The 25,499-nt window shown below is 41.5% G+C and overlaps 1 protein-coding gene across 1 annotated transcript in view; it reads right to left on the bottom strand.

The window, feature by feature from the left end:
- Positions 1–21,761, bottom strand: part of EPS8L2 (EPS8 like 2) — a 39,900-nt gene extending 18,139 nt beyond the window's left edge. Inside the window, exons 1-11 of the mRNA XM_044274959.1 lie at positions 21,735–21,761; positions 16,659–16,820; positions 16,393–16,539; positions 11,887–11,966; positions 8,532–8,647; positions 3,819–3,898; positions 2,906–3,032; positions 2,643–2,731; positions 2,004–2,078; positions 1,533–1,681; positions 329–479 (exon numbers count right to left, since the gene is read on the bottom strand). Coding sequence (XP_044130894.1) covers positions 329–479; positions 1,533–1,681; positions 2,004–2,078; positions 2,643–2,731; positions 2,906–3,032; positions 3,819–3,898; positions 8,532–8,647; positions 11,887–11,966; positions 16,393–16,539; positions 16,659–16,820; positions 21,735–21,761 — 1,203 coding nt within the window. The remainder of the gene's footprint in view (positions 1–328; positions 480–1,532; positions 1,682–2,003; positions 2,079–2,642; positions 2,732–2,905; positions 3,033–3,818; positions 3,899–8,531; positions 8,648–11,886; positions 11,967–16,392; positions 16,540–16,658; positions 16,821–21,734) is intronic.
- Between the last annotated feature and the right edge of the window lie 3,738 nt (positions 21,762–25,499).

Below are 25,499 nucleotides of genomic sequence, written 5' to 3'. Positions count from 1 at the left end.
CCTTTCTGGAATTCAATTACTTGGCTGCAGCGATGACATGCCCACATACCCTACATCATTGCTATAGCCAATCAGTGGCCTGAGTGGTATACGGTATGTGACCCCCCCCCAGTGATTGGGTTGCAGCAGTAACATGAGGTATATGAGCAAGTCATTGCTGCAGCCAAGTAAACAAAGCCTGGTGGGGTGGACCAGAGCAATGGTGCCAGAAGCAGAGGGGATTTAAACCAGTGAGCATACAGTAGCTTCTTTCAAATTGTAAGCACTATCAGAGGCTTTAGTCTTGTTTTTTAATAACTCAATCAACCCCTTTAAATGATCAACATACATCTTCTAGGAAAAGGGGTTTATTAGGCTCTGGTGGGTGTCCCACATCTTGCTCCCAAGGTGCTCCCTGGAAGATGTCTATTGGAGGTATCCATCCATTATTAAATCTTGGTATGTACTGTGGGATTAAAGGTTCCTTTGGCCACTCTGCCCTGAAAAATGTAAAAAGGCAACATGAATTAGTTGCTTTAATTGTCAAAAAAAAAACACTGAAGACTGTACCAATGAAATTAAATACGATAGCTGTCACAAATTGTGACAAATTATATGTTTCATACCGATATACTTTAAGGGGTTCTGCAGTTTTTTAAACTGATGATCTATCCTCTGGATAGATCATCAGTATCTGATAGGCGGGGGTCCGACACCCGGGACCCCTGCCGATCAGCTGTTTGAGAAGGCAGCGGCACTGGCAGTAGTGCCGCGGCCTTCTCGCTGTTTACCGCAGGCCCAGTGACGTCACGACTAGTATCAATGGCCTGGGCGGGGCTAAGCTCCATTCAAATGAACAGAGCTTAGCCCCGCCCAGGCCACTGATACTAGTTGTGACATCACTGGGCCTACGATAAACAGTGAGAAGGCTGCGGCGCTACTACCAGCGCAGCTGCCTTCTCAAACAGCTGATCGGCAGGGGTCCTGGGTGTCGGACCCCCGCCGATCAGATGCTGATGATCTATCCAGAGCATAGCTCATCAGTTTAAAAAAACTGAAGAACCCCTTTAAAGGCTATGTACACCATTTTTTTTATTGTTGAATTGTACTTATTTTGAGCGAAAAATAATTTTTCTATAGTTTTTTTGAACCATGTCTTCATGCAGCCTTGAGTTTCTGTAATATCAGGATCTGCATTTTCACTCTATTCTGTCAGGCAGCTCACCTGACAGGCTTCTTATCTCTGATCTCTGACCTTAGACACACTCTTATTTTACTGATAAGAATGTGGCTTAAATAAGTGTTTATGACTTTTTAGTAATTTAGAAATAAGGTTTATTAGATGACTGGCACAAAGTGAAAGTAAAAAGTACCATTCACACAGCTAGACAAACAGTTAACCCTTTGTGACAGAAGGGCTCAATATTTTTAATAAAGACAAACTGAAAAAAAAGATTTTTAGCCCCAAATGACTAAAATGCAATATTTAAAACATTGCCCCCAAAGGTGAAGATAGCTTTTAAAATATTAAAATGAGAATCTCTTCCATTTACCTTGATTTTGTCCATCTCTCTCCCAAACTATCCCAGATTTGCATTTCCTTTGGAGTTAGATGACCCCTCAGGAAGTCAGTGGCATCCTTGGACAAGAGAGGACAGGTGATAGATCTTCCTAACTCTGGTCCTCCAGAGCTCTGAATTATCTACAAAAAGGGACATCAAGCAGATTGTAGTGTGTTAGCAAGAGTCACATCTTAAAGCGTCTTTATATAAGTAGTGCTGGCTTTTTTATCCCTTTGATAAGATCTATGCATACAGTCTATAGCTTTCAGCTTTGTAGTTTAGTTGGCTTCTGAATTCAGATATCAGATTTCATTTGGCTGCATGAATATCTAGGTATATAAAGCACATATAATTCATCCCTACATTTAAATCTTAAAAAAATTTAAAACCTCGGATGGACTGTATAGAAAGCCATGAACATCATGGTGTCAACTTTTATAGATCAGTTGTGAAAGTAATTACCAATTCCAGTGGTCCAAAGATAAAATGGACCAGTTCAGCTGAACTAGGGTTCTGGATATGTTTTCTTAACTTGGCCTGAAAAGGAATATGATAATGTTCTGTTAAAGTAAACAGTCTTCAGTCGTTATTCATATTTTTGATATACATAAAAAAATGCTTATCTAACTTACAATTGTAACAGCCTGCGCAACGTGGGGCACCTCACTAGAAGGGTTGCCCAGCCAATATATTTTTTTTAAGTTTTCAGAATGACGTGAGCACGAAAGTGAGATTAGATTAGTATGTCTTCTTTTATTTTTTTTAATTTTTTTACGCCATTCGGCCAAGCCATCTTCTTTAAACTTGTGGAAACATCTTTGGAAAATATTCTTAAGACATATTTTTTGCAATAAGGTTCTTTAACTGCCAAAAAACTTTTGAGGTGCTTGTATCTGGATTGAGGCAGAAGTAAATTTTCTAAACTACAACATGTTATGAAGCAAATGATTTAACAGTCTTTCTGGCCAAAAGCACAACATGAAGCTTCTTGGGACAATTTTGGACTTCTCTATGTGTAAGGTATGTGTACAAAGTGTCATAGGAATGAGGCAAATTAAGTCATGTCAAAGAATTGACTACATTGCTGAAAGTGGTTCTTACCAACAGGTTGATGGCCAGCTTGATTTTCTGAAAACAGTCTATGAACTCTAGCTCATTAGGTGGTCTAGATCGTAACGTCAAGACTCCCTCTGTGATGTAGAAGAAAGTTCATTATTGGATGAAACAGCAAGTTTGTTTCGTAAGAATACTAATATATTTTTGAGTCTACTTATACATTGTACTTGGAATAAAATGTAATACAGTGTAAAACATTCAACAGTAGCCAGAAAGTATTTACAGAATGTATAATAAAGGTTGATTACCTGCTGGTCCTTTCTTTTTGTTCTTTTTGCCTTTCTTTCTCTGGTTCAGTTGCTTGAAGGCTTCTGCTGCTTTTTGTAGCTTTGCCACAAAAACCTCTATGTCATCCAGTGTGCAGTTTAAGCATTGCTAGAATGGCGATAGACAAAAATTATTACTGCAATGCATACATCTTAACATCATAGTTTGACTATATAGTAGTTGTGCAGTCATCAGTTAAAGCTTATGATTCAGTTTTGGCTTAAGATTTGTCCCAACCATTTCTCATCCAAAGGTGCCCAGACACATTAATTAGAACTTGGCTGAACATGCTGCTTTTGACAGAAGAAGAAGAAGAATTGTGTGTGCTGGATATCAACAGTCCCAATTCTTTTCATTGAAATTTACAGGTACACTCCACCAAGTGAGTATGTATGTTAATGGAGGAGTCAGCAGAAATAACAGTTGGCTTTATTGAGCATGTGGCTGAGCAGAAGAGCCCACAACTTGTGTGGCTGAAGAGGAGGCTTAGCCCAAGGGGGTGACTGGTGAAAGGCTGCCATGTGGCAGTTGTGGGAATGAAGGAGCCTGGGAAAATTGTGAACTGACCTGGTGGTGTGTTGTTTGTGGTTTTCGTCTCCCTTGCTATCTGAGATGGCACTAGGAACTGAGAAGGCTCTTTTGCCTTTTAGTAAATATTTCCCTAGATAGGGGCAAGTCTGATTTTTATGGCAATTTCTGCATGCTCCAACTTGTTGGGGATTCCTCATGAGTTTGTTAGCTCCTGTGGCCTCCTTGGTGGCCTTATATGACCTTTAAGGCGTATGGCCACCTTTCCAGGAGGGCCTTCACTGCTGAAGTGAAGTAAACTGGATGGCAAGGTCACTGCATAAAATGTCATGGTCCAAGTAGGAGCACTATTTGACATTGACTTACTGTATCCTTCTCAATCCTCTTTGCCAATGCTTCCCGTGATTCTTCCAGTTCTTGCGATACGTTACTTCTTCGATCAAACTCTGTAAAAAGAAGCATCATTTTTAGAATTAAGAAGAAAAGAAGCAAGTAAAGGTCTTTTTGCATGGACAGAAAATCTTCCCTTAAAGAGCAACAACTGACAGTATGCTGTAGAAAGTTGATTGGAGCTTGTTGTCTTCCATTTAGATGATGTGATCATTGTGTCCATGTTCAGATAAAAAATCATTCATATAATTGTTTGCCCTCGTACAATTTGCATTATTGTCGGCAGCACATCCCCTGTTTGCATGAAGGGTTGTGCTGCTGATAGATGATACTTGTTTTGTCTACATAGAAGATGCATTCACTCAATTGATACATTTCATTCATTCATTTGATGTAAAAGGGTCTTAAGAACAGGACAGCACAGATGCCAAGAAGAATGGAGATTTAACACTGGTGTCTTAGAATGCGCGTGTAATGAGCGGTAAGTAACAGTGCATCCCTGAATTCCACCCACACCACTGGGATGATCCACCCTAGATAGTGGCACCCAACTTGGCGGTGATCCCTGTTCTGACTAAGTGCACAGGGCATAACCAGGAAGGAAGGGCCAGAGAGACAGGTCAGAAAGCAGCAACAGAAATAAAAACATAGTCCCACACACAGTACCAAGCTGTGTCAAAATCAGGAGTAAACGTCTTTAGCAAATCTGAGACAGAATTAGAGTCAGGTCATGAAAACTCAAAGTCAGATAACCAGAAAACCAGAGAGTAGTAACAAAAGCTACTGATGCAGAAACAACAATTACAGGCACCTATGCCCAGCAGGCACCTGTTTAAATCTCCCTCTGGAAGGAAGCACGTAATGCTGGAACCGTGCCTGATTGGCCCAATACCACTGTTCCCTGAACACGCTGTCAGCACTACCATGGAGGGACAGGGCTTGCAACAAGAGCACTGCCAGATAAGTCCATGACACTGTCTTTTTACAGCATGATAAAAATGCTGCAGGTTGTACCAAATTAAACTGTTCCTGACTGCCTAACAAATATATATACGTTGGCGGTTGGGTATTTAAAGATGGTGTCCGCTTGTGAGTACAGCGGGCGCCATAGCTGCTGGGTGTCTGCTGTTTTGACCACGGCATCTGGGAGGTCAAAAACCAGGAGTGTGCGCTCCTGGCTGTGTGTCAGCTAACCCTAGCGAGGTTCAGGCTCAAACCTGTGGCAGGGCTCCATAGGAACACAGTGAGAGAAGCAATCTGATCATAGTTTGTTCAAGGTCCCAAGTTTTCAAAAATATAAAAAAATATAAAAATTCAAATCACCCCCTTTCTCCAAAATTAAATTAAAAATGCATAAACAATTAAAATAAACATAATGGGCATTATCACCTGCAAAAATGCCTATACTATTAAAATATAAAAAATATTTATCCCATACGGAAAACAGCAAAACAGAAAAAAAAAGGCAGAATATGACCAATTTCCTGTTTTTGGTCGCTTCCCCTCCGACAAAAAATGAAATCAAAGATTATCAAAAAGTCATACATACTCCATGATATCAATGTAAAGTACATATGATACTGTGGAACTTAGACAGCTCTTTACACATAAAAATAAAAACATAAAAAAGTTATGGAGGTCAGAATAAGGCAATACAAAGAAGAAGAAAAAATTTCAAAGTTTTTTTCCAAGAAAAATTATACATACAGCTGCAAGAAAAAGTATGTGAACCCTTTGGAATGATATGGATTTCTGCACAAATTGGTCATAAAATGTGATCTGATCTTCATCTAAGTCACAACAATAGACAATCACAGTCTGCTTAAACTAATAACACACAAAGAATTAAATGTTGCCATGTTTTTATTGAACACACCATGTAAACATTCACAGTGCAGGTGGAAAAAGTATGTGAACCCCTAGACTAATAACATCTCCAAGAGCTAATTGGAGTGAGGTGTCAGCCAACTGGAGTCCAATCAATGAGATGAGATTGGAGGTGTTGGTTACAGCTGCCCTGCCCGATAAAAAACACACACCGGTTCTGGGTTTGCTTTTCACAAGAAGCATTGCCTGATGTGAATGATGCCTCGCACAAAAGAGCTCTTAGAAGACCTACGATTAAGAATTGTTGACTTGCATAAAGCTGGAAAGGGTTATAAAAGTATCTCCAAAAGCCTTGCTGTTCATCAGTCCACGGTAAGACAAATGGTCTATAAATGGAGAAAGTTCAGCACTGCTGCTACTCTCCCTAGGAGTGGCCGTCCTGTAAAGATGACTGAAAGAGCACAGCACAGACTGCTCAATGAGGTGAAGAAGAATCCTGCTAGCGAATCTACGATACGTAAAACACTACACAAGAATGGATTTCATGGGAGCATACTACAGAGGAAGCCACTGCTGTGCAAAAAAAACATTGCTGCAAGTTTACAGTTTGCACAAGAGCACCTGGATGTTCCACAGCAGTACTGGCAAAACATTCTGTGGACAGATGAAACCAAAGTTGAGCTGTTTGGAAGAAACACACAACACTATGTGTGGAGAAAAAGAGGTACAGCACACCAACATCAAAACCTCATCACAACTGTAAGGCCTCTTTCACACGGGCGTCATGTTTTTTGCCCGGATAAGAGGCGGGTGCGTTGCGGGAAAATGCGCGATTTTTCCGCGCGAGTGCAAAACATTGTCATGCGTTTTGCACTCGCGTGAGAAAAATCGCGCATGTTTGGTACCCAAACCCGAACTTCTTCACAGAAGTTCGGGCTTGGGATTGATGTTCTGAAGATTGTATTATTTTCCCTTATAACATGGTTATAAGGGAAAATAATAGCATTCTGAATACAGAATGCTTAGTATAATAGTGCTGGAAGGGTTAAAAATAATAAAAAAGTTAACTCACCTTCTCCTCTTGTTCGGGTAGATGCCGGTCTGTTCTTTAGCTGTGGGCTGAATGACCTGAGGTGACGTCAGATCACATGCTCCAATCACATGGTCCATCACCATGGTGATGGAGCATGTGATCTGACATCACCACAGGTCCTTCAGCCCACAGCTAAAGAACAGACCGGCATCTACCCGAACAAGAGGAGAAGGTGAGTTAACTTTTTTATTATTTTTAACCCTTCCAGCACTATTATACTAAGCATTCTGTATTCAGAATGCTATTATTTTCCCTTATAACCATGTTATAAGGGAAAATAATACAGTGAATAGACTGTCACCTAGAACCCATGCGTGAAAATCGCACCGCATCCGCACTTGCTTGCGGATGCATGCGATTTTCACGCAACCCCATTCATTTCTATAGGGCCTGCGTTACGTGAAAAATGCACAAAGAGGAGCATGCTGCGATTTTCACGCAACGCACAAGTGATGCGTGAAAATCACCGCTCGTGTGCACAGTCCCATAGAAATGAATGGGTCAGGATTAAGTGCGGGTGCAGTGCGTTCACCGCACGCATCGCACCCGCACGGAAAACTCGCCCGTGTGAAAGGGGCCTAAGTATGGTGGTGGGGGCATCATGGTTTGGGGCTGCTTTGCTGCATCAGGGCCTGGACGGATTGCTATCATCGAAGGAAAAATGAATTCCCAAGTTTATCAAGACATTTTGCAGGAGAACCTAAGGCCATCTGTCCACCAGCTGAAGCTCAACAGAAGATAGGTGTCACAACAGGACAACGACCCAAAGCATAGATGTAAATCAACAACAGAATGGCTTAAACAGAACAAAACACGCCTTCTGGAGTGGCCCAGTCAGAGTCCTGACCTCAATCAGATTGAGATGCTGTGCCATGACCTCAAGAAAGAGATTCACACCAGACATCCCAAGAATATTGCTGAACTGAAACAATTCTGTAAAGAGGAATGGTCAAGAATTACTCCTGACCGTTGTGCACGTCTGATCTGCAACTACAGGAAACGTTTGGTTGAAGTTATTGCTGCCAAAGGAGGTTCAACCAGTTATTAAATCCAAGGTTCACATACTTTTTCCACCTGCACTGTGAATGTTTACATGGCGTGTTCAATAAAAACATGATAACATTTCATTTTTTGTGTGTTATTAGTTTAAGCAGACTGTGATTGTCTATTGTTGTGACTTAGATGAAGATCAGATCACATTTTATGACCAATTTGTGCAGAAATCCATATCATTCCAAAGGGTTCACATACTTTTTCTTGCAACTGTATGTGCTATCGTTATAATCATACTGACCCAGAGAATGAACATAACAGGTCAGTTTTACCTCATAGGAAACGAGTTTATTTGGAATTTTTCCCTCTCCCCGCTATATTATATGCAACCGTAAATGGTGCCATTAGAAAGTACAACTTGTCCAACAAAAAACAAGCCCTTATACGGCTATGCGAATGGAAAAATAAAAAAGTTATGGTTTTGGGAAGGCCGGGAGTAAAAAAACAAAAATGAAAAAACTGTAAATTGTCTGTTCATGAAGGGGTTAATAAAAGTGCCTTTTATGTCGAGATAAATTTGTTGCAACTTACTTGACTTTTAGACATTTTTCTCTTTTTTAATCCTGTTCATCAATATTTTATGCCAAAATATAATGCATGTCGTTAATAAATTTGGTGTAACTGAGGTTTATAAAGTATGACTGATTTGGTGATACACTATAGTCATGAACGAGATTTGGCACGGTATGATGCCCATAGAATATATACATCCTTACCAATCTCACTTCCTGAAGATGGGGAAATTACACGGTTCTTGCTATCTCTGACGGGCTTTGGCGCGGTGGCAGGAGGAAGGATTGATTCTCTTTGATTGATCCTCTCTTGGTTAATCCTATAGAATAAGGCAACAAAGGCAAGTTCAGAAGTTCAGTTCGTATAGTGAGCACTAGACTGGAACTTACATTCTAATTAAAAGCTCTATGAGACAAGAGCTGGTGCTGAAGGTGCTTGGCTACAGTTTGATTATATATGCTTGTCCATATAAATGAGATATACATTATCTGTATGTTCCTATAGAGGTATGCCAAATCTTTGGACCAGTCCATTATGTAGTTCAACCTATTCTCCTATAATGTTAATTGAGATGAAGGCAAAAACCTAATCTTGATGAAAAATTACTTCTCCACTACAAGTATCACAATCAGAATAAATCCTAGGATCAAAAACCCACCTACTGTAATCTAGTACATATAAACTTGTAATATTTTATGACGGGAATGCCCTTTTAACCATGAGAACATACTGTGGTAGAGCATTCCACCATCTCACCGCTCTTACTGTAAAGAATCCCTTTCTGTGTTGGTGTAGAAAGCACTTTCCCTCTTAATGTAGAGGATGTCCCCTTGCTATAGTTACAATCCTGGGTATAGATATGTCTCTGTACTGACTTGTGAAATATGTAGACATAGTGATTAACATATTTTTTGCCCCATAAGACACCGTTTTTGCCCCCCTAAAGTGAGGGAAAAATGCCCCTGCATCTTATGGGGTGAATACTAATGAGCGCTTCCATTATGGAAGCACTCATTAGTATCGAAGGACCAGGAAGCGGTGAAGGCTCTGTACTCACCGCTTCCTGGTCCTCGGCTGTGAAGGCTGTGCACAGAGTGAGGGCGCTCTGTGACCTCACGCTGTGCGCGCAGGTTCACAGCACAGCCGGAAGCAAGATGAAGAGGATCACGATGTAGGTGAGGAGCGGTGGTGTCTGGGAGCAGGAGAGATAAGTGGATTTTTTATTTTGTCATCAGAGGCAATGGGAGCTGATAAAGAGGCAATGGGGGCTGATCAAAAGGCAATGGGGGCTGATCAAGAGGCAATAGGGGCTGATCAAGAGACAATAGGGGCTGATAAAGAGGCAATGGGGGCTAATATGAGACTGGGGGCTGATCAAATGAGGCATGGGGGGCTGATTTGAGACTGGGGGTCTGATCTGAGGTCTGAATTGGGTCTTATTTATATTGGGGCTCATATTTGAGGTCTGATTGAGGTCATTCACTTTCAGGTGTGAACTGAGGTCTGATTGTGGGTCTGATCTGAGGTCTTATTGGGGTCTTATTAACATTGGGGATATGATTGGACTTGTGATCTGAGGTCTGATTAATATTGGGGGTCTGATTGCTGGTCTGACCTGAGGTCTAATAAAAAATATTTTTTCTTATTGTCCTATTCGGGCAACTAGGGGCGTATGGGCCGGTGCGTCTTAAAAAGCGAAAAATACGGATCCTCTTTCAAACAAAAAGGACCACCTTTTCCAGATACTGCTGACCACACAGTCCATTTACTACTTTATTTGGCTACCTTTGAACGTGCTCCAGTCCAGCCATTGATTTTGTACACTGGTGCCCAATACTGCTCACAAGACTCCATGTGAGGTCTGACTAGTGACTTGGAAAGCAGTAGCGCTATGTTCTCATCTTGTGCCCCTTTTGATACACCCCATCACCTTATTAGCTTTGGCTGCAGCCGCCTGACATTGGTGGCTAGTAGTTCACCCTACTTTTTTTTACAATACCCAAATCCTTCTCACGGTCAATATTATCCAGTTTGCTCCCATTTAGCAGGTAATGGTGACATGCATTTTCTCTTCCAAGGTGCAGAACCTTACATTGTCTATATTAAATGTATATTAGAAATATGATCTATTATATGTCATAAAGTAGCCGCAAAGGTGACATACACATCCTCGTTCAGAGTAGTTTTCTGGAAGGCTTATATTTTGTGCTGTTCTCTATGAACTGTTCAGCTGTTCTGGTTGAAACGTTAAAAAAATGAAGCCATAACTTATTGCAGGACGATTGCACGTTTCCCTAAACATATATAAAACTGGCAAGAAAACGAATATAAAGCGCTGCAGAGCAAGCCTTTTACTGTGTTTATAACATTGTGTAATAAATCTTATATTTGTACTGTGTATCACATATTTACCACCATGCCTGACGTTTGCAGCTTTCTTTTGGGCTAAAGTCCTTATGTGCAGGTGATACACAACCAAGGGTGAGACCATAGCATGACAGACTATTTCTGTGACTATTTCTGTCCATACGAAAGCAATTTTTAGAGCGTTCTTCCAAGATTTGACTACACTCACTGATAATTGTATATTAATGACTATGTTAAAGCTCTGAAAATAGCAGCAGTTTGTTCAGGGTGTAAAGATAGAGAACATTTTTGCCACTGTGAAATGTGATAAAAAATACAAAAATGTGTACAAAAGTGGGGTTATCTATGATTTGAAGAAAGGAGTCTGCTCCCCCTCCCTTAGAAGGAGTGCCACTCTTGTCCATGTGTTGTGCTTTGAATTGCACCCACTTTAAAGGGGCTGTTCACCTTCTGGGGCCTTTATGCTAGGCCCCCTCAAATGTCGCCGAACCTGCTACTTACCTTCTCCCTCCCTATTGGGTTCTAGCTGTTTCGGTACCCCCACCACTGCTGCCTCGCGCTGGTCTCCACATGTCAACATCCTGTTTGACACGGGTCATGTGGCCACTGAAGTGTCCCCCATTTGTCACATTACTGGGCCACGTACTAGCTGCAGAGGTCACGTGACCTGCATGAAACTACATGTTGACACACGGACACTGGAGTGAGGCAGCAGCGGAGGGGGACCGAATAAGCTAGAACCCGGAGGTGGGGAGCAGGTAACTATGCTTCCCTTCACATGTCTGGCCACATGAGAGAGTCTGGCTGAAACGCCCCCAAAGGTGAACAACCCCTTTAATGTGCAATACCAGACACATCCAAGAGCGGCACTGTTCTGGGAAGGAGGGGGGGGGGGGGCAGATAGCCTTTTTAATGATGTGCTTCTAATTCTGTGAACTTATTGGACCTTCAGTAATATTTCACCATGTATGATCAGCTTCGGCTGCTGTGAGGTGGTGGAAATGTTATTGAATGAGAATTTCAGAATTTCCATCACAGACTGCATTTTTAGGAATTTAGTATTTTTTAAATGTACTACATGCACTTATCAATACCGAAAATAAAATGTGAACGTATACAGTAGTATTGGCGAATAGTTTTAATCAAAACCGATGAGACGCAATGATTGATAACATTTCATATGATACTTACTTGAGGGTCTGTAGTCGCATTTTTTTGCCATGTTTAATGTCCACAAGCGCACTTTCTATATCTGCGTGAACCAGTTCAGCCTGTGAACGTAAAGCATTGAAAGGTCAACTACAGCATCTAAAAGTTGTTTAGCAAAATAGTGTTCAATATCATCTGTACAACACACTAGTTAAAGGGGTTTTCTGAGATTTTAATCCTCAGGATATTTGATCAGTGGCAGTCTGACTCCCGTGATCTCCGACGATCAGCTGTGGCCTCTTCCTAGACCTCCCTAGACCAGTGACATCACATTCATTGGTCACGTTATCCAGGAGCAGCTCAGTCCCATTCAAGTGAATTTGCCTGAATTGCAGTACCAAGCACAGCCACTACACAATGTAGGGCGCTGTGTTGGTGGAGTGCTCTTCAAACAGCTGATCGGAGGGGTTCCCGGGTGTTGGACCTCCACAATCAGATATCTTGAGAGCTATTATAATAAACCCCTTTAAGTCAATCATCATCAATAGTGATGAAAAGGATTATGGGTTTCTTGGTTTCAGAACAAATTCAGAACATGATTTAGGGTGGGGTTCATGTTTAAAAGAAAAATGAAAAAACGTAGAGAGTAATGATGTGGAATTTGGTTGCGAGGTAAAGAGTGTGTACCATCATCATTATTTTAGTTTTAGACCTCTTGATCCAGCTATAATGCCTAGTAGGGTTGACCCTGCTTTTTAATAACATGCGTCCCTTCCCCCAATCCTCTGTGCATTTAGGAGATATAAGTTTTTTAAATATGCAAATTAGGCCTTAAGTGCACTGAGAGTGGACCCTAGCCATTCAGTGCACCTTAGCTCTTCCGCTTTGCTTCCCCAGACACTACCGCCTCCACCTAGACACCTTCTCCAATGAAGTGGATAGGGGAGTATCCTGGGAAGCAGAAGAGCCAAGGTGCTAGAGCCCACCCTCAGTGCCCATAAGTTCTAATTTGCATATTTCTAAAACTAGATATTTCTCCTCCAATGCAAAAATGGATTGGTGGAAGAAAAGTAAGCTACTAATCAGCAGAGTCAGCCCTAGCAGGCATTAAATCATTATAATATTGTTGGGGGTCTGAGTCCTGGCACCCCCGCCAATGAGCCATTTCAGGGAGCCACCGCACTTACCGGAGCTCTGCTGAGCACAGCTGGCAAGTTTTCAAGCACAGTGACGTACATTGTATAGTGGCTGTGCTTGGTATTGCAGCTCAGGCCCTTTGACTTGAATGGGGATAAGCTGCAACTTGGCCATTCGACCGATGTACAGTGATATCACATGGCCTAGGAAGAGGCCACGGCGCTCATGGAGCTGCTGCCTTTTCTTACAGCTAAAAATGGGGGTCTCAGGAGTCAAGCCCAGGCCTATATCTGATATTGATGGCCAACTATCCAGATGATAGGTTATCAATAGTAATTCCTGGATAACCCCTTTAAAGGTCAATATAAATTCTGTCCTCAACATCAATAAAGTTGCAGTTTTATCGAGTGCTGAACTACTATGCTTTTTTGGATATCTGCTCCTGGGGGTCAGCCCTGTGTTCCTGCACTGAGTCTTCATCCGCAGTATTCAGGTGAAATGATCACTTTTGTCTTTACTATAAATTGCATACTGAATTTACAATGGGAGACGTTAAGAAGACGGCCTATAAGGAAAGCCCTTACATATAAAGCCCATATATTACAAATATTCAGTAATTACGTGCTCAGAATAAATGTAAGGGTGTAGAACCAAAAAGCCTACATAACACTGTCATCTTCAGCCTATGATATAATGATTACAGCGCACATCAAACAGCCTTTCTCTAGTAGTATAAAAATAGGCTTTTATTGCTTGCTAAATATGGAATGAAGCCATATAACTGCTATAATTATGTACGGTACTATGTGAAAAGTGAAATATGGTATTTCTAAAGTCACTTTGCACTTCTCTATTTTTATACATCTGAGCATTAATTGACATACTGTACTGTAATTGCAGCTTGTGAGAAAGACTTACCTATAGGGCTACCTACAGTATTTTATCTGTATGTGTATTAAACAACTGTCTATTGTTTAGGAAATACATGTAAAACTGAATTATGCCAGTGATTGGCTGTAGTGGTATTTCCGACGTCCCCCCTAACAATAGACACTTGGATGTTGAACATCATCTTTGGGGTCTGATCTAAATTGGTCCTAAATCCACTCCATAAACATAGCCTTAGCAGATAAATATTCTAGTCAGCTTGCAACCACCACTAGGGGGAGATTACTGCAGACTGTTTTAATATTAAATTGGATACATAAGCAGTATGCAATAAGCTCCCCTAGTGGTGGCTGCCAGTATTTTATCATGTAAAAGGGTATGCCTTACACCAGACATGCTCAACCTGCGGCCCTCCAGCTGTTGTAAAACTATCACTCCCACAATGCCCTGCTGTAGGCTGATAGCTGTAGGTTGTTCGGGCATGCTGGGAGTTGTAGTTTTGCAACAGCTGGAGGGCCGATTATTATAACTTGAATTAATCGAATTGCGATTTCAACGTAATTCTCAAATCCGACAGTACATTCTAGTATATGGAGACGTTCCCATGGTGATGGGGACGCTCCATGAGCACAGAAGTCGGCAGAAGCGGCAACGGGCACTGACTGGAGCAGCCAGGAAGCCAGGAATCCAAAGGACAGGTAAGAACAACTTTAGGGAAGTGGGAAAGAAAAAAATATAACAATTTAAAAAAAACTAACGATATTCAAAATATTTGCGAAATCTCGAAATTGCGATATTCGAGAAAAAAAATTGCAATTTGAATATTCGCGCTCAACACTATTAGGCTGCCCTCGCTCCTAATGTTTTAGCAGGTCAGCTCAGCAGCAGACCCTCACCCCTAATGTTTTAGAGGTCACCAGCAGGCCCTCACCCCTAATGTTTTAGATGGTCAGATCAGCAGCAGGCCCTCGCCCCTAATGTTTTAGAGGGTCACCAGCAGGCCCTCGCCCCTAATGTTTTAGATGGTTAGATCAGCAGCAGGCCCTCGCCCCTAATGTTTTAGATGGTCAGATCAGCAGCAGGCCCTCACCCCTAATGTTTTAGAGGGTCAGATCAGCAGCAGGCCCTCGCCCCTAATGTTTTAGATGGTCAGATCAGCAGAAGACCCTCACCCCTAATGTTTTAGAGGATCAGCTCAGCAGCAGACCCTCACCCCTAATGTTTTAGAGGATCAGCTCAGCAGCAGACCCTCACCCCTAATGTTTTAGATGGTCCCCAGCAGGCCCTTGCTCCTAATGTTTTTGAGGGTCACCAGCAAGCCATCAATCATAATTTTTCAAGGGTGTGTATGATGATGCCCTCCTTTATGTGTAATAAAGGGTGTATTGGAGTGCCGGTTCCTTGTAATTTTTGGCAGCCCTTTCACTTAGTGCATAGGCTGTATGAGTGTAGGAGTCCCACTACCTGAACAATTGTACCACAATGTGAATGAGGCCCTCCTTTATGTGATATATAGGTTGTATCGGAGTGCCTCTTCTTTGTAATTTTTGGCAGCACTTGCACTTTATATACAAGTAAAGATACAGGAAAGAATGTTTCCTAACCATTTTTCCTCTAAAATCGATTTTATCTTCGATTTTGTGCGTATTATTGTCAGTGACGTACTTTTCGGAAAACATTGTTCCCAGCAGCGACCTGGGAGTCCAAGATGCATCCAGACATCCTCCCCATGCTGTTTCCGAACCATTTCAGTGGTGTTTCCATCAATTTCTGACCTTTTCCTATGAACCAGACCCCCTCCCCTCTTCAGAGCAGGTGGTGCCTGGTTTAATGCTCTTCCATTGTGCTTGGGTTCTCTGTAGAGCACCCGAGCATCCCGAGGTGTTCTACTCGAGCACCAGAGCACTTTGGTGCTCGATCAACACTATCAATGAATAATCATCGGTTTAAATGGAATCTGTCACCAGGATCTTGGACGATTATCTGCAGTAATACATGCACACTGGAGTCCTCTCTATTATGTTAGTGCAGCTTTCAGTGCTGACAGTGAGTGACCGGGGGTCAGTAGTAAAATAAATAATAGTGATCTGGACTCCTTATGTGCAGGTAATAGTCCAGAACCATGGTGACAGATTCCATTTAAGAGTGGACAGAGCTTGAGCCACAAAGCACAGAGGCCATACAGAATATCTGATGGGACCAGCATGGTCTATGTACACTGCTGGGTAGGCTCAGTATGAACATGAATATGAGATATTTTTCCTGTACATACAGAGTCCAATTTTTGGACCTATGAGAGCTCCAGGAAATATATTGTCTCCCTTTATAGATAGACGCAGTGTAAGTCTAAAGCTATGGGTGTGTTAAGATGCAATGACTGGTAGATCAAGTATCCTAGCTCCAGGTAGAAGAATAATGATATTCGTCAATCTTCATTTTTATTTGTCTTATGCAAAAAAAAGATTGTGTTGTATGGTGCATATCATTTTCTGGAAAGTATTATTCTTTATTTGTTCCACTTACCTCCATCTCACAGTTGAAGAAATGTACATCAGGTTTGTTTTGTTCAGGCTCTTGACATACTAGAAGAAGCAGGTGAGGATAGCGATGAGGACCTTGAATGCTACGGCAGTGTTGGACTATGGAGAGGGGAAAATTTTCCAGTTCTTCCTGTCATAAAAGAGAAAACAGTGTCAATCCTTATATATTTTGTTAAACAGTTAACATCTTCTGCTAACAAGGTGCCTATATTTATATTATTTGTGGATGGTATGTAGAGAACAAGATACCTGAGTTCCAGAGTCTAGAAGGCTGATTGATGTGTTCATTACTTGAAAAACCATCTCCTGGGCCCAGATCTTGTCCTTCGATTCCAGCTGAAATAATCGCTTTATGGTATCTTCTACAGTGCCGAGGGCATCATTATTATCCATCAAAAATGTTGCCAGATGCTAGGAAAAAAGAAAAAAAACATTGAGTTTTGCATCAGTTCTGAAGGTTTTCTGATAGATAGTATTGAGAGTACATCTGTGCAGAACAAAAACATTCACATGAGAAAAAGTTGTAGTTTTTCTACAGGTTGGAGAGCACATAAGAATTTATTGATCCGTATAATGTGTGTAACAATGAAAAAGTGATCTATAGTATAACTGACTCTGATATGGACCTTCACACACCAGGGAAGTCAATAGAAATGGATAATGTTGTGGCACTGAGCAATAATATTTTATTTGACTATAGGCTGCTCCTTTGATGTTCATTCATCAGGTTATTGCATCAAAAGGTCTAAAATAGCCTAGAAATCCACCTAGCATAAGCCAAAAAGCACTATGTGGGTGTTGCTCTGGTGGATATTGATGACCTATGCTAAGGACAAGCCATCAATATAAAAATCCTGGGGAACCACTTTAATTGTAATTTTGGGCCACATGTAAGTGGTAAAGTACATTTGGACATATGTGAAAGTTCATAGTCAAACATTTCTTAAGGAAAACAGTTAAACAGCTTCAGTAACATATATGTCCTCAAAGGGGATGCCTAGTTTAGAAAGCCCATGTTCATATATTCTATTAGGAAATTCTAAGATCATGGAGGGGAGTCTCCTACAGTATTTAGGATGTGCATCTTTCGGCCAAAATGGAGAACTGTTACAAAAAGCATCCCGTGCTCTGGAGATCCTCTCCTGCATTATACAGCTGCTCGCTAGGTCCTTGTCTTTAAATATTCTTCAATTACATTAATAATACAAGTTAAAACTGATAGTGGTGGCCCTCTAAAAATAATCTGAGTGTAATGGTGGAGTAGGATGAGGAAAATGCCAATCTATTAAATACCTTTCTCTCTACTGGAGAACACGTAGGAACAGCCAATGACATGGGACATGTTTAGGTATAATGTTAATTCTCCATTAAAATATGATCTGTTTAAGGGCTCATGCACATGATCGTGTTTTTTGTCCGCATCCGCATTTTTTCTTGGTCGAATGCGGACCCATTCACTTCAATGGGGCCGCAAAAGATTTGGACAGCACACCCATGTGCTGTCAGCATCTGTATGTTTGTTCCGTGGCCCCGCAAAAAAATAGAACATGTCCTGTTCTTGTCCTTTTTACAGACAAGGATAGGACAGTTCTATAGAGGGCAGGATGTTTCATTCCGCAAAATGCAGAACACACGCGCTAGGTATCTGTGTTTTGCAGATCCATAATCCGTGGACCGCAACAATGGTAACTCCTGTGTGCATGAGCCCTAACCCATAAAGAAATCCAGTAACGCTTAAAAAAAACATTAAAATAGACAAATCTCTGGGTCCAGAAGGCATTCACCCCTTAGTTCTCAAGGAATTAAAAGGGTTTTCTGAGACATAAATACTAATGACCTATCCTCTGGACAGGTCATCAGTTTCTGATCACCAATCAGCTGTTTGAGAAGGCATCGGCACTCCTGTGAAGGCCGTGGCCTTGCCCCTTCTCCCCAAGCACAGCGCCGTACATTGTATAGCATTCACTTGTATGGGGCTGAGCTGCACCTAGGCCACATGACTGATGGCCGATGTTGTCACTTGAGGTAGGGAAAGCTGAAAGAAGGCCAAGGTGCTACTAAACTCTAAATAAACTCTATTGTGGGGAAAATATTTGAAGGCTTTCTTTCTGCATCCACCTCATAGGGTTTTTCTTACTCTAGATCAACAAAGAGGTAGAGACGAGCAAATCTATTCATAGGAATCAATTTGGCTCATAAAGCAGAGTTCTGAACAGTCCCTGCTGCAGTAGCAGAAGCAGAGCCCTTTTGCTGCTACTCGGAGCAGAGGCAGGTGCAGGATTGTCAGGGCCAGCCAAGATGTTTGGCTCTGTTGTTCAAGCGGCAGGGGGGCATCCTCAGCTTCGGGGACATCCCGTCGCAGGTGCAGAACTCTGATGAGGCAAATCACTTCTTATGAAAAAACTGACTCTACTACAGTGTTGATCCAGAGGAAGGCAAATAAAACCCCCCATGAGGTGGATTCAGATTGGCTCATTTCTACAGTGAAGCATTATACTGTAGGTTGGATCTGTGTCTTTTTCCAACCTTACCGGTTATATAACTATGACAAGGGACCATTCTAACAAAGCAGACAATAACTTCAGCACTAATTGAACACCCAAAATCGGTTAAAAAACAAGAACTGTCAGGTTGGCATATAAATTCAAAACACATGAGTTGTTGTTTCCTACATTATTCTCCTTGTTCTTACTGAAAAATGTCCTTTTTTTAAAGCCTTATTTGTCAATGGATGTCGGCAAAATGCAATGCATTTGGCTTCATGACAACTGCAATTAGATTAGATCACCTGCAATTGGAGAACACAATTTGGCTTGGCTACATTATTCATTGACGACTTGGCTACATTATTCTTAATCTTATCTAAGGTTGTTTATTCATATGAACCCAGTAAACCTGACCACATATCCTTATTACATTGTAATTAAAATGTTTTTTTTTATAATTTTTTGAAGCAGTTTGCAAAAAAGTTTCATCCATACGGCAACTCACATGGTGTGAAAGTGAAACCCAGTAAAAGCTTGTGGAGCTTCCCTTATATAATGACTACTGTGGCTGAGGGATTTCACAAATGAACCCCCTCAGAATATCTCACAGCATGATCTATCCATACCAAAAATGAGCTATGGCAGATTATAATAAGCATCCCACAACATTCTAGTTATACATTCAAATGGTATATCCATAATCTTCTAACATGCGAAGGAGCCATATCAAACACCATTTTGTCTAAAGCAGCAAATATGGTCTGTGACTCCACCACGGGACCACACATCAGGTCCATAAAGGTGACATAAGGACATAGCTATAGTCTGTGCTGCCTCTTCATATATTTTCCTATGTAAAGCTTTTTGCACTTCAGCTTGGCACATGAATAGTCCGCCTGACAGAAGTGAATTATGAAAGACTTCTGCTGACAGGATCAGACCACTCGTGGTGAAATTGGTGGTGGTTCTGTAGACGATCAGGGTAACAGAGAGCAGTAATGTAGTTACTAGGGTTCCATGGCCTAAACCCTGACAAAGCTGCATGCTTTAGAAGTGAAATACGTAGGGGAAGCAATCAGGGTTGGACTGGCCCCACAGAGTACCAGAGGATCCTCCAGTGGACCCAGGTTCTGACGCAATAATTGGCCCCTTATAATACATGGCACCTAAGCTAATAGTAATAGCAAACTAACCAATTGCATGCAAAAATATAATACCAGATGCTGTGCGTCGGCCCCTCGGTCCGCTCCTGCCCAACACCGTTTCGCCTGCGAAGGCTTCTTCTGGGAGTGCCGTACTGATCATGAACCGCCTCTTAAGTATTTTGCGCATTAGATTAAAATGAAAACCGGTCTGTGGTATGTCCACAGGATGTCCATCTCCGACAGATCAATACCATAGTAACATAGTACATAAGGCTGAAAAAAGACATTTGTCCATCCAGTTCGGCCTGTTAGCCTTCCTCTGGATCAACTTGCAGGATAACAGGCTGAACTGGATGGACAAATGTCTTTTTTCGGCCTTATGTACTATGTTACTATGGTATTGATCTGTCGGATATGGACATCCTTCATCATAAGCTCTGCCCAAAATGGCATACGCACAGCATCTGGTATTATATTTTTGCATCCAATTGGTTAGTTTGCTATTACTATTAGCTTGGTGACCGCCATACCTAGTTTCATTGAAACAGGCTTATCTTTATGCTGCTTTACATGCTTCCCGCTGGCAGTTTTTTTCATTCATTATTTTTTATTTTATTTGTAACCAGAGTTTTCTGTTGTGGTCGACCCCTCGGTCACCTTCTGGGTCTATTAGTTCTCTCCTGTTTGTTCTCATTTGCTGCTTATTTTATGACTTAAAACGATGTTGCTGTATCTTTTGATAGCATTCCTTAATAATGTATTGTTTGGGTAATAATTCTATGTATTATATTCTGCTGTTGCAGATTTTTTGTGATATCATCCTTAATAAAGTATGGTTCTATATTATCTTTAAGTGTGGAGGCATTCAATATTTATTTGGTTTAGCAATAAAAAAATACAGTTTGTTCTGCAAAAAATTTAGCCCTCACACAGCTCAGTCATCAAAAAACTAAAAAGTTATGTCTCAAAAATATTTCTGCAAATCCAGGTGCTGCTCTTTGCTCTTTCCCTTCTGAGCTCTTTACGACCACAAATGGGGTGTTACTGTATTCAGGAGAAAATGGGTAGCAAATTGTGGGGTGATCTCCTGTTATCCCTTGTGAAAAAGAAAGTTTGGGCCAAAGCAACATTTTATTGTTAATAAAAAATAAAAAATTGGCCTACAGGGAAACTACCCAGGGGGCCGCCCGAGCCCTCCTCACTGCTGCTGGCCGGGTAATTAGTGGTTTGATGCTCATTATATTTTTTTCTTCTTTTCTTGACCATCTCGGGAGCATACTACTGGGGCACTATAGGGGACGTCCAGGAAACATGTTGAAGGTAGGGCTGGAACAGGAGGAGGATAGAACATGGCACTTATTGATGGCCATCACAGACCGAGTTTTTTAGGCAGTATACAGTATATGTTGTATTTGGTTATGCTAGGATTGTATTTTGTGCTCTACTATGGTATTGCCGACCCCACCGTCTGTCAATTTGAACCCACCTACAACATGGGGTCCACTTCTAGTTTTTTTCCAGGGCCACTTTAAGTTCCCAGACCGCCCCTGGGTGCATCTCCTAATTCCCGCCCTTCCCCCTTGCAAAGATGAAGTAATATAAGATCATAACATTAATACATAACCCGACTTTTGTTTTCGTTCTATAAGTAAATATCCATTATACATCTTCCTCATTGCATCTTTCTGACTCACTTTCTGCATTTCCTGCTTCTTACACATCTCACGTGATGTCATAGCATAATAATCCTACCAGACCTGTTTGAAAATCTGACTCATATATATAATCTATATCTTTATGTTTTCATTTTCACATTTGGGACAGGACCATGCCCCGTCCATGTATGATCAATGTCTACAACACAACATTTCCACAGACCATTCTACTCTTTCAGGTTTAAGGCCCTGGGCTGTGCAAGCAAATTGAAAGCTTGAGAATGTATATAATATACTTGTGGAAATAAAAGCAAAGATTCTAAAATAAATAGTGCTGAAATGATGGCAATAGTAGTAATTTCTGTTAGGGTATAGTGGCACAGAGTCGATTTAGTGCAGCAGAATTTCCAGCTTGGATTCTGCTGCAATTCCATGGCAGAAAATGCGACAAAACCCACATATACATAGAGATTTTTCACAGATTTTGCAACATATTTCACCCTATGCATTGTAAAGGTGAATATATAGAATGCACACCACTGATCATTTCCAAATGGGTCTTCTACGTGTGTTATACATACACTCGCCCAGATTTACTAATGCTGTAGATGGCATAAATTTGGATCAGCTGTTTAGACCAGATCAGATTTATTCAGTAAATTTGGGCCAGTGCGTGTACGAGATATAGTAAAATCTCATAGACATTGATCCTATTGATTATTTTTTGTATTATTTTCTATTTTGTCTAAGTATTGTCTAAGTATTTTTTCCCCACAATCGGAATATCCGTACCATACCCCTTCTATGTGGCCGTACTCTTATAGTATTAACATTTTAAAGGGGTTTTCTGGTTTTATTTAAGCAAAGTTTAAGCATTGTAGCATTAATGAAAGGTTAAACAACTTTCTAAAAACATTTGTATTTCATCCCGTCATTTTTCAAGATGAAGAATAGCCTGCTCACATTCAGAATTTGAAAACCTGTCCTGACCCTATGCGGCATACATAGTTGTTGGGTTTATTGTAATGTATAAATTTAGGCAAAAACTTTCAGCCCAGGGTTCAGGACAGTACAGACATTTATGCCACTTCTGTGTTTGGTGTACAAAAAAGTCTTTAGACTGATAGACTGTAAAAAAAACAGCAAGCAGAGATCTTAACAATGTTGAAAAACTAAAAGACAAAGTAAGTTAGAAAACAGTCTGATTACACAGTACAATTATTAAAAGAGTTCTTAGGGATCTTCATATTGATGGTCTATCCTTAAGAAAGGTCATCAATACATTCAAATTGATGGTCTATTCTTAGGACAGGTCACCAATACGTGGATCGGTGGGAGCCTGACTCCTGATCAGCTGTTCAAAGAGGTTGGGCGCTCCGTGAGTGTTTAGGCCTCTTCCTAGGCCATGTGATATCACGTTCGTTGGTCACAAGGCCTAGAAACCACTCACTCCCGTTCAAGTGAATGGGGCTAAGATGCGATATCAGCCGTTATCCAATGGATAGAGCTGTGCTTGGTAAACTGCAAGGAGCCTGTAGCATCCATTGGAGCTCCGGTGAGCGTCGCGTCTTCCTTAAACAGCTTATTAGTGGGAGTACCCGGAGTTGGACCCCCAATGATCTCATATTGGTGACTTATCCTGAAGATAGGCCATCAATATGAAAATCCCCGAAAACCCTTTTAACAATTCATGACCTTTTGGAAGTAGGTGTGCCGCTAAATAAGAACTGTGTAGTGGACAGAGCTGGTTACTGGAGCACTACTCCCATTCACTTCTGTGGTGCAGTAACCAGCTCTGTCCACTGCACAATGGATGGATCTTTGTAGTTCCAGCACCTATTTTCAGGGTGTGGGGTATTGGACCTCTACAGATCCTAGACATAGGTCTTCCATTTTTAAGTCCTGGAGAAGCCCTTTAAGCCTTCTTTAGATCAAACAAGGCCTTTCATAAATTTCTTATACTAACACATGGTTGCATTTGTAGTGCCTTAGAACAAGATTACTTTGAACTATGGACATTTGTCTACTATTGCCATCAACTCTTTGGCTTTGAAGGGTTAACTTGCACTGTGATACAGTATATATTGTTGTGTATACTTATACTGTTTCATATTATGGACAGCCAGCTAATACTGAGAGACTTTATGACTTTCAACCTATGCAAAGTTTTGGAGGGAACACTAACCTTCTGACTGTCTTGTTTAGCTCTGTTTTATGTCTGAAGACTTGTTTATGTTGGGAAAAACTGCTTATGCATTCCCTTAGACTTGCATAGAAGCTCTATACAAGTCAATAACAAACTAAAATTGTAATATTGTATCTTTTTAGGGTGTGCGTCTCCTCTCCATCCCTGCCTCTAGAAGGTTCTAGTTCAGCTAGAAACTTTACATAAGAAGAGCAGTCAGAGCCCTTAGTTGTCTGCATACGGACCAGTGTTTAGTAGAAGAGACTATGCCAGACTGCATGAGTGACCAGAAGAAGATGCTGAGATGAGGATACTTTGCCACAGATCCTGGGTCACCAGCCGGACAACTGAGCCACAGATCCTGGGCCACCAGCCTTTGGCTAGAGAGCCAGTTTTCTGAGAGAGAGGGAAAGCTAGCTCAGGCCTTTGCTGAGCATGAAACGTTCTTCCCTGGAGGAGACTGGAGAAGCCAGCCCAGTGCATTGTCTGCATTATTTTACACCTGAATTCCTCCAGTAAAGAAGCACACTGGTTTCCTGCAGATCCTGACTCTTTTCCATTGGAATATTTATAACAACTCCTTATCTCTGAACTTCCTTTGCATATATCCCAACTTTTGAAAAGGCCAATGTCACGGATCAGCGGGTGCGAATCCACTGTGCCACTGACTGGCTATACTCTGGAGGGGCGTGTCTAAGCACCTACCTGTTTTTTACTAGAGCCTCAGTTGGTGAGGATAGAATTGAGCCATTAGGGTAGTTGCTAGGGGCTACTCCAGAGCAATCTGTAACATCCCAGAGTTATGTTACTAAACTCTTTTTCCCCGCAACTATTTGTTGGTAACATGTGCCTTGTCATCTAATGTGATTTATTTAATATTCCTAACAAATGTGCATTTTCTAAGCCTGTTACATGTATTTGCTGTAATTTCCAGGTACACCAGCAGGTGGCAGCAATGTGTTAGCAAGGTCTTAGTTCAGTTTAGCATATCTTGACTGGAATAGTACATTCCAGTTTAGCTCCCCCCTCTATGAGCAGAAGTGGGCTGGCCCATGTCCTGCCTCATGGGGAGGAAAGGAAGTTAAAGTTAGTGTGCCAGCCACCCCGGCTAGGGGAAGGCTGTGATGGTAGGAGCTCCCAATTCTAGGGATCCCAACCCAGGATCGAGTCTCGGCTGAGACCAAAGATCTTCATTCCCAGCCTGAGCCTTTAGCCTCAGCTGGTGACAAGCAAGAAGCAGCACCTCCAGAACTCCAGGAAGAACCATTCCCTGTGAGCATAACTGTGAGTAACATCCAGAGACCAGGAGAAGCCAAATTCCTCCTCAGCTAGTCAGTCCCATACAACGCAGAAGATCGACAGAGCAGAAGATATAGATTCCTGCCACATATTACAGAGCCATAAGCAGACGACGAATCCTGCAAGAGGGCTCCAGGCACATGATAGAAGCAGAAGAGATATTGATCCCTGCCATACATTGCTAATACCTGCTGGGACCCAAGACTATTGCTGTATCTCGTATGGATTAATGCTGCATCAAGTAAAGACAAGTGAATTATATTTCAGTCTGGATCTCATTCATTGCTACTAAATCCCTCAATTACTCCACTAGCAACACA

This window comes from Bufo gargarizans, unplaced genomic scaffold, assembly GCF_014858855.1.
Source record: "Bufo gargarizans isolate SCDJY-AF-19 unplaced genomic scaffold, ASM1485885v1 original_scaffold_2171_pilon, whole genome shotgun sequence".
Lineage (NCBI taxonomy): Eukaryota > Metazoa > Chordata > Amphibia > Anura > Bufonidae > Bufo > Bufo gargarizans.
Note: the sequence above shows the minus strand (reverse complement) of the source record. Positions and strands in the feature narration are given on the sequence as shown.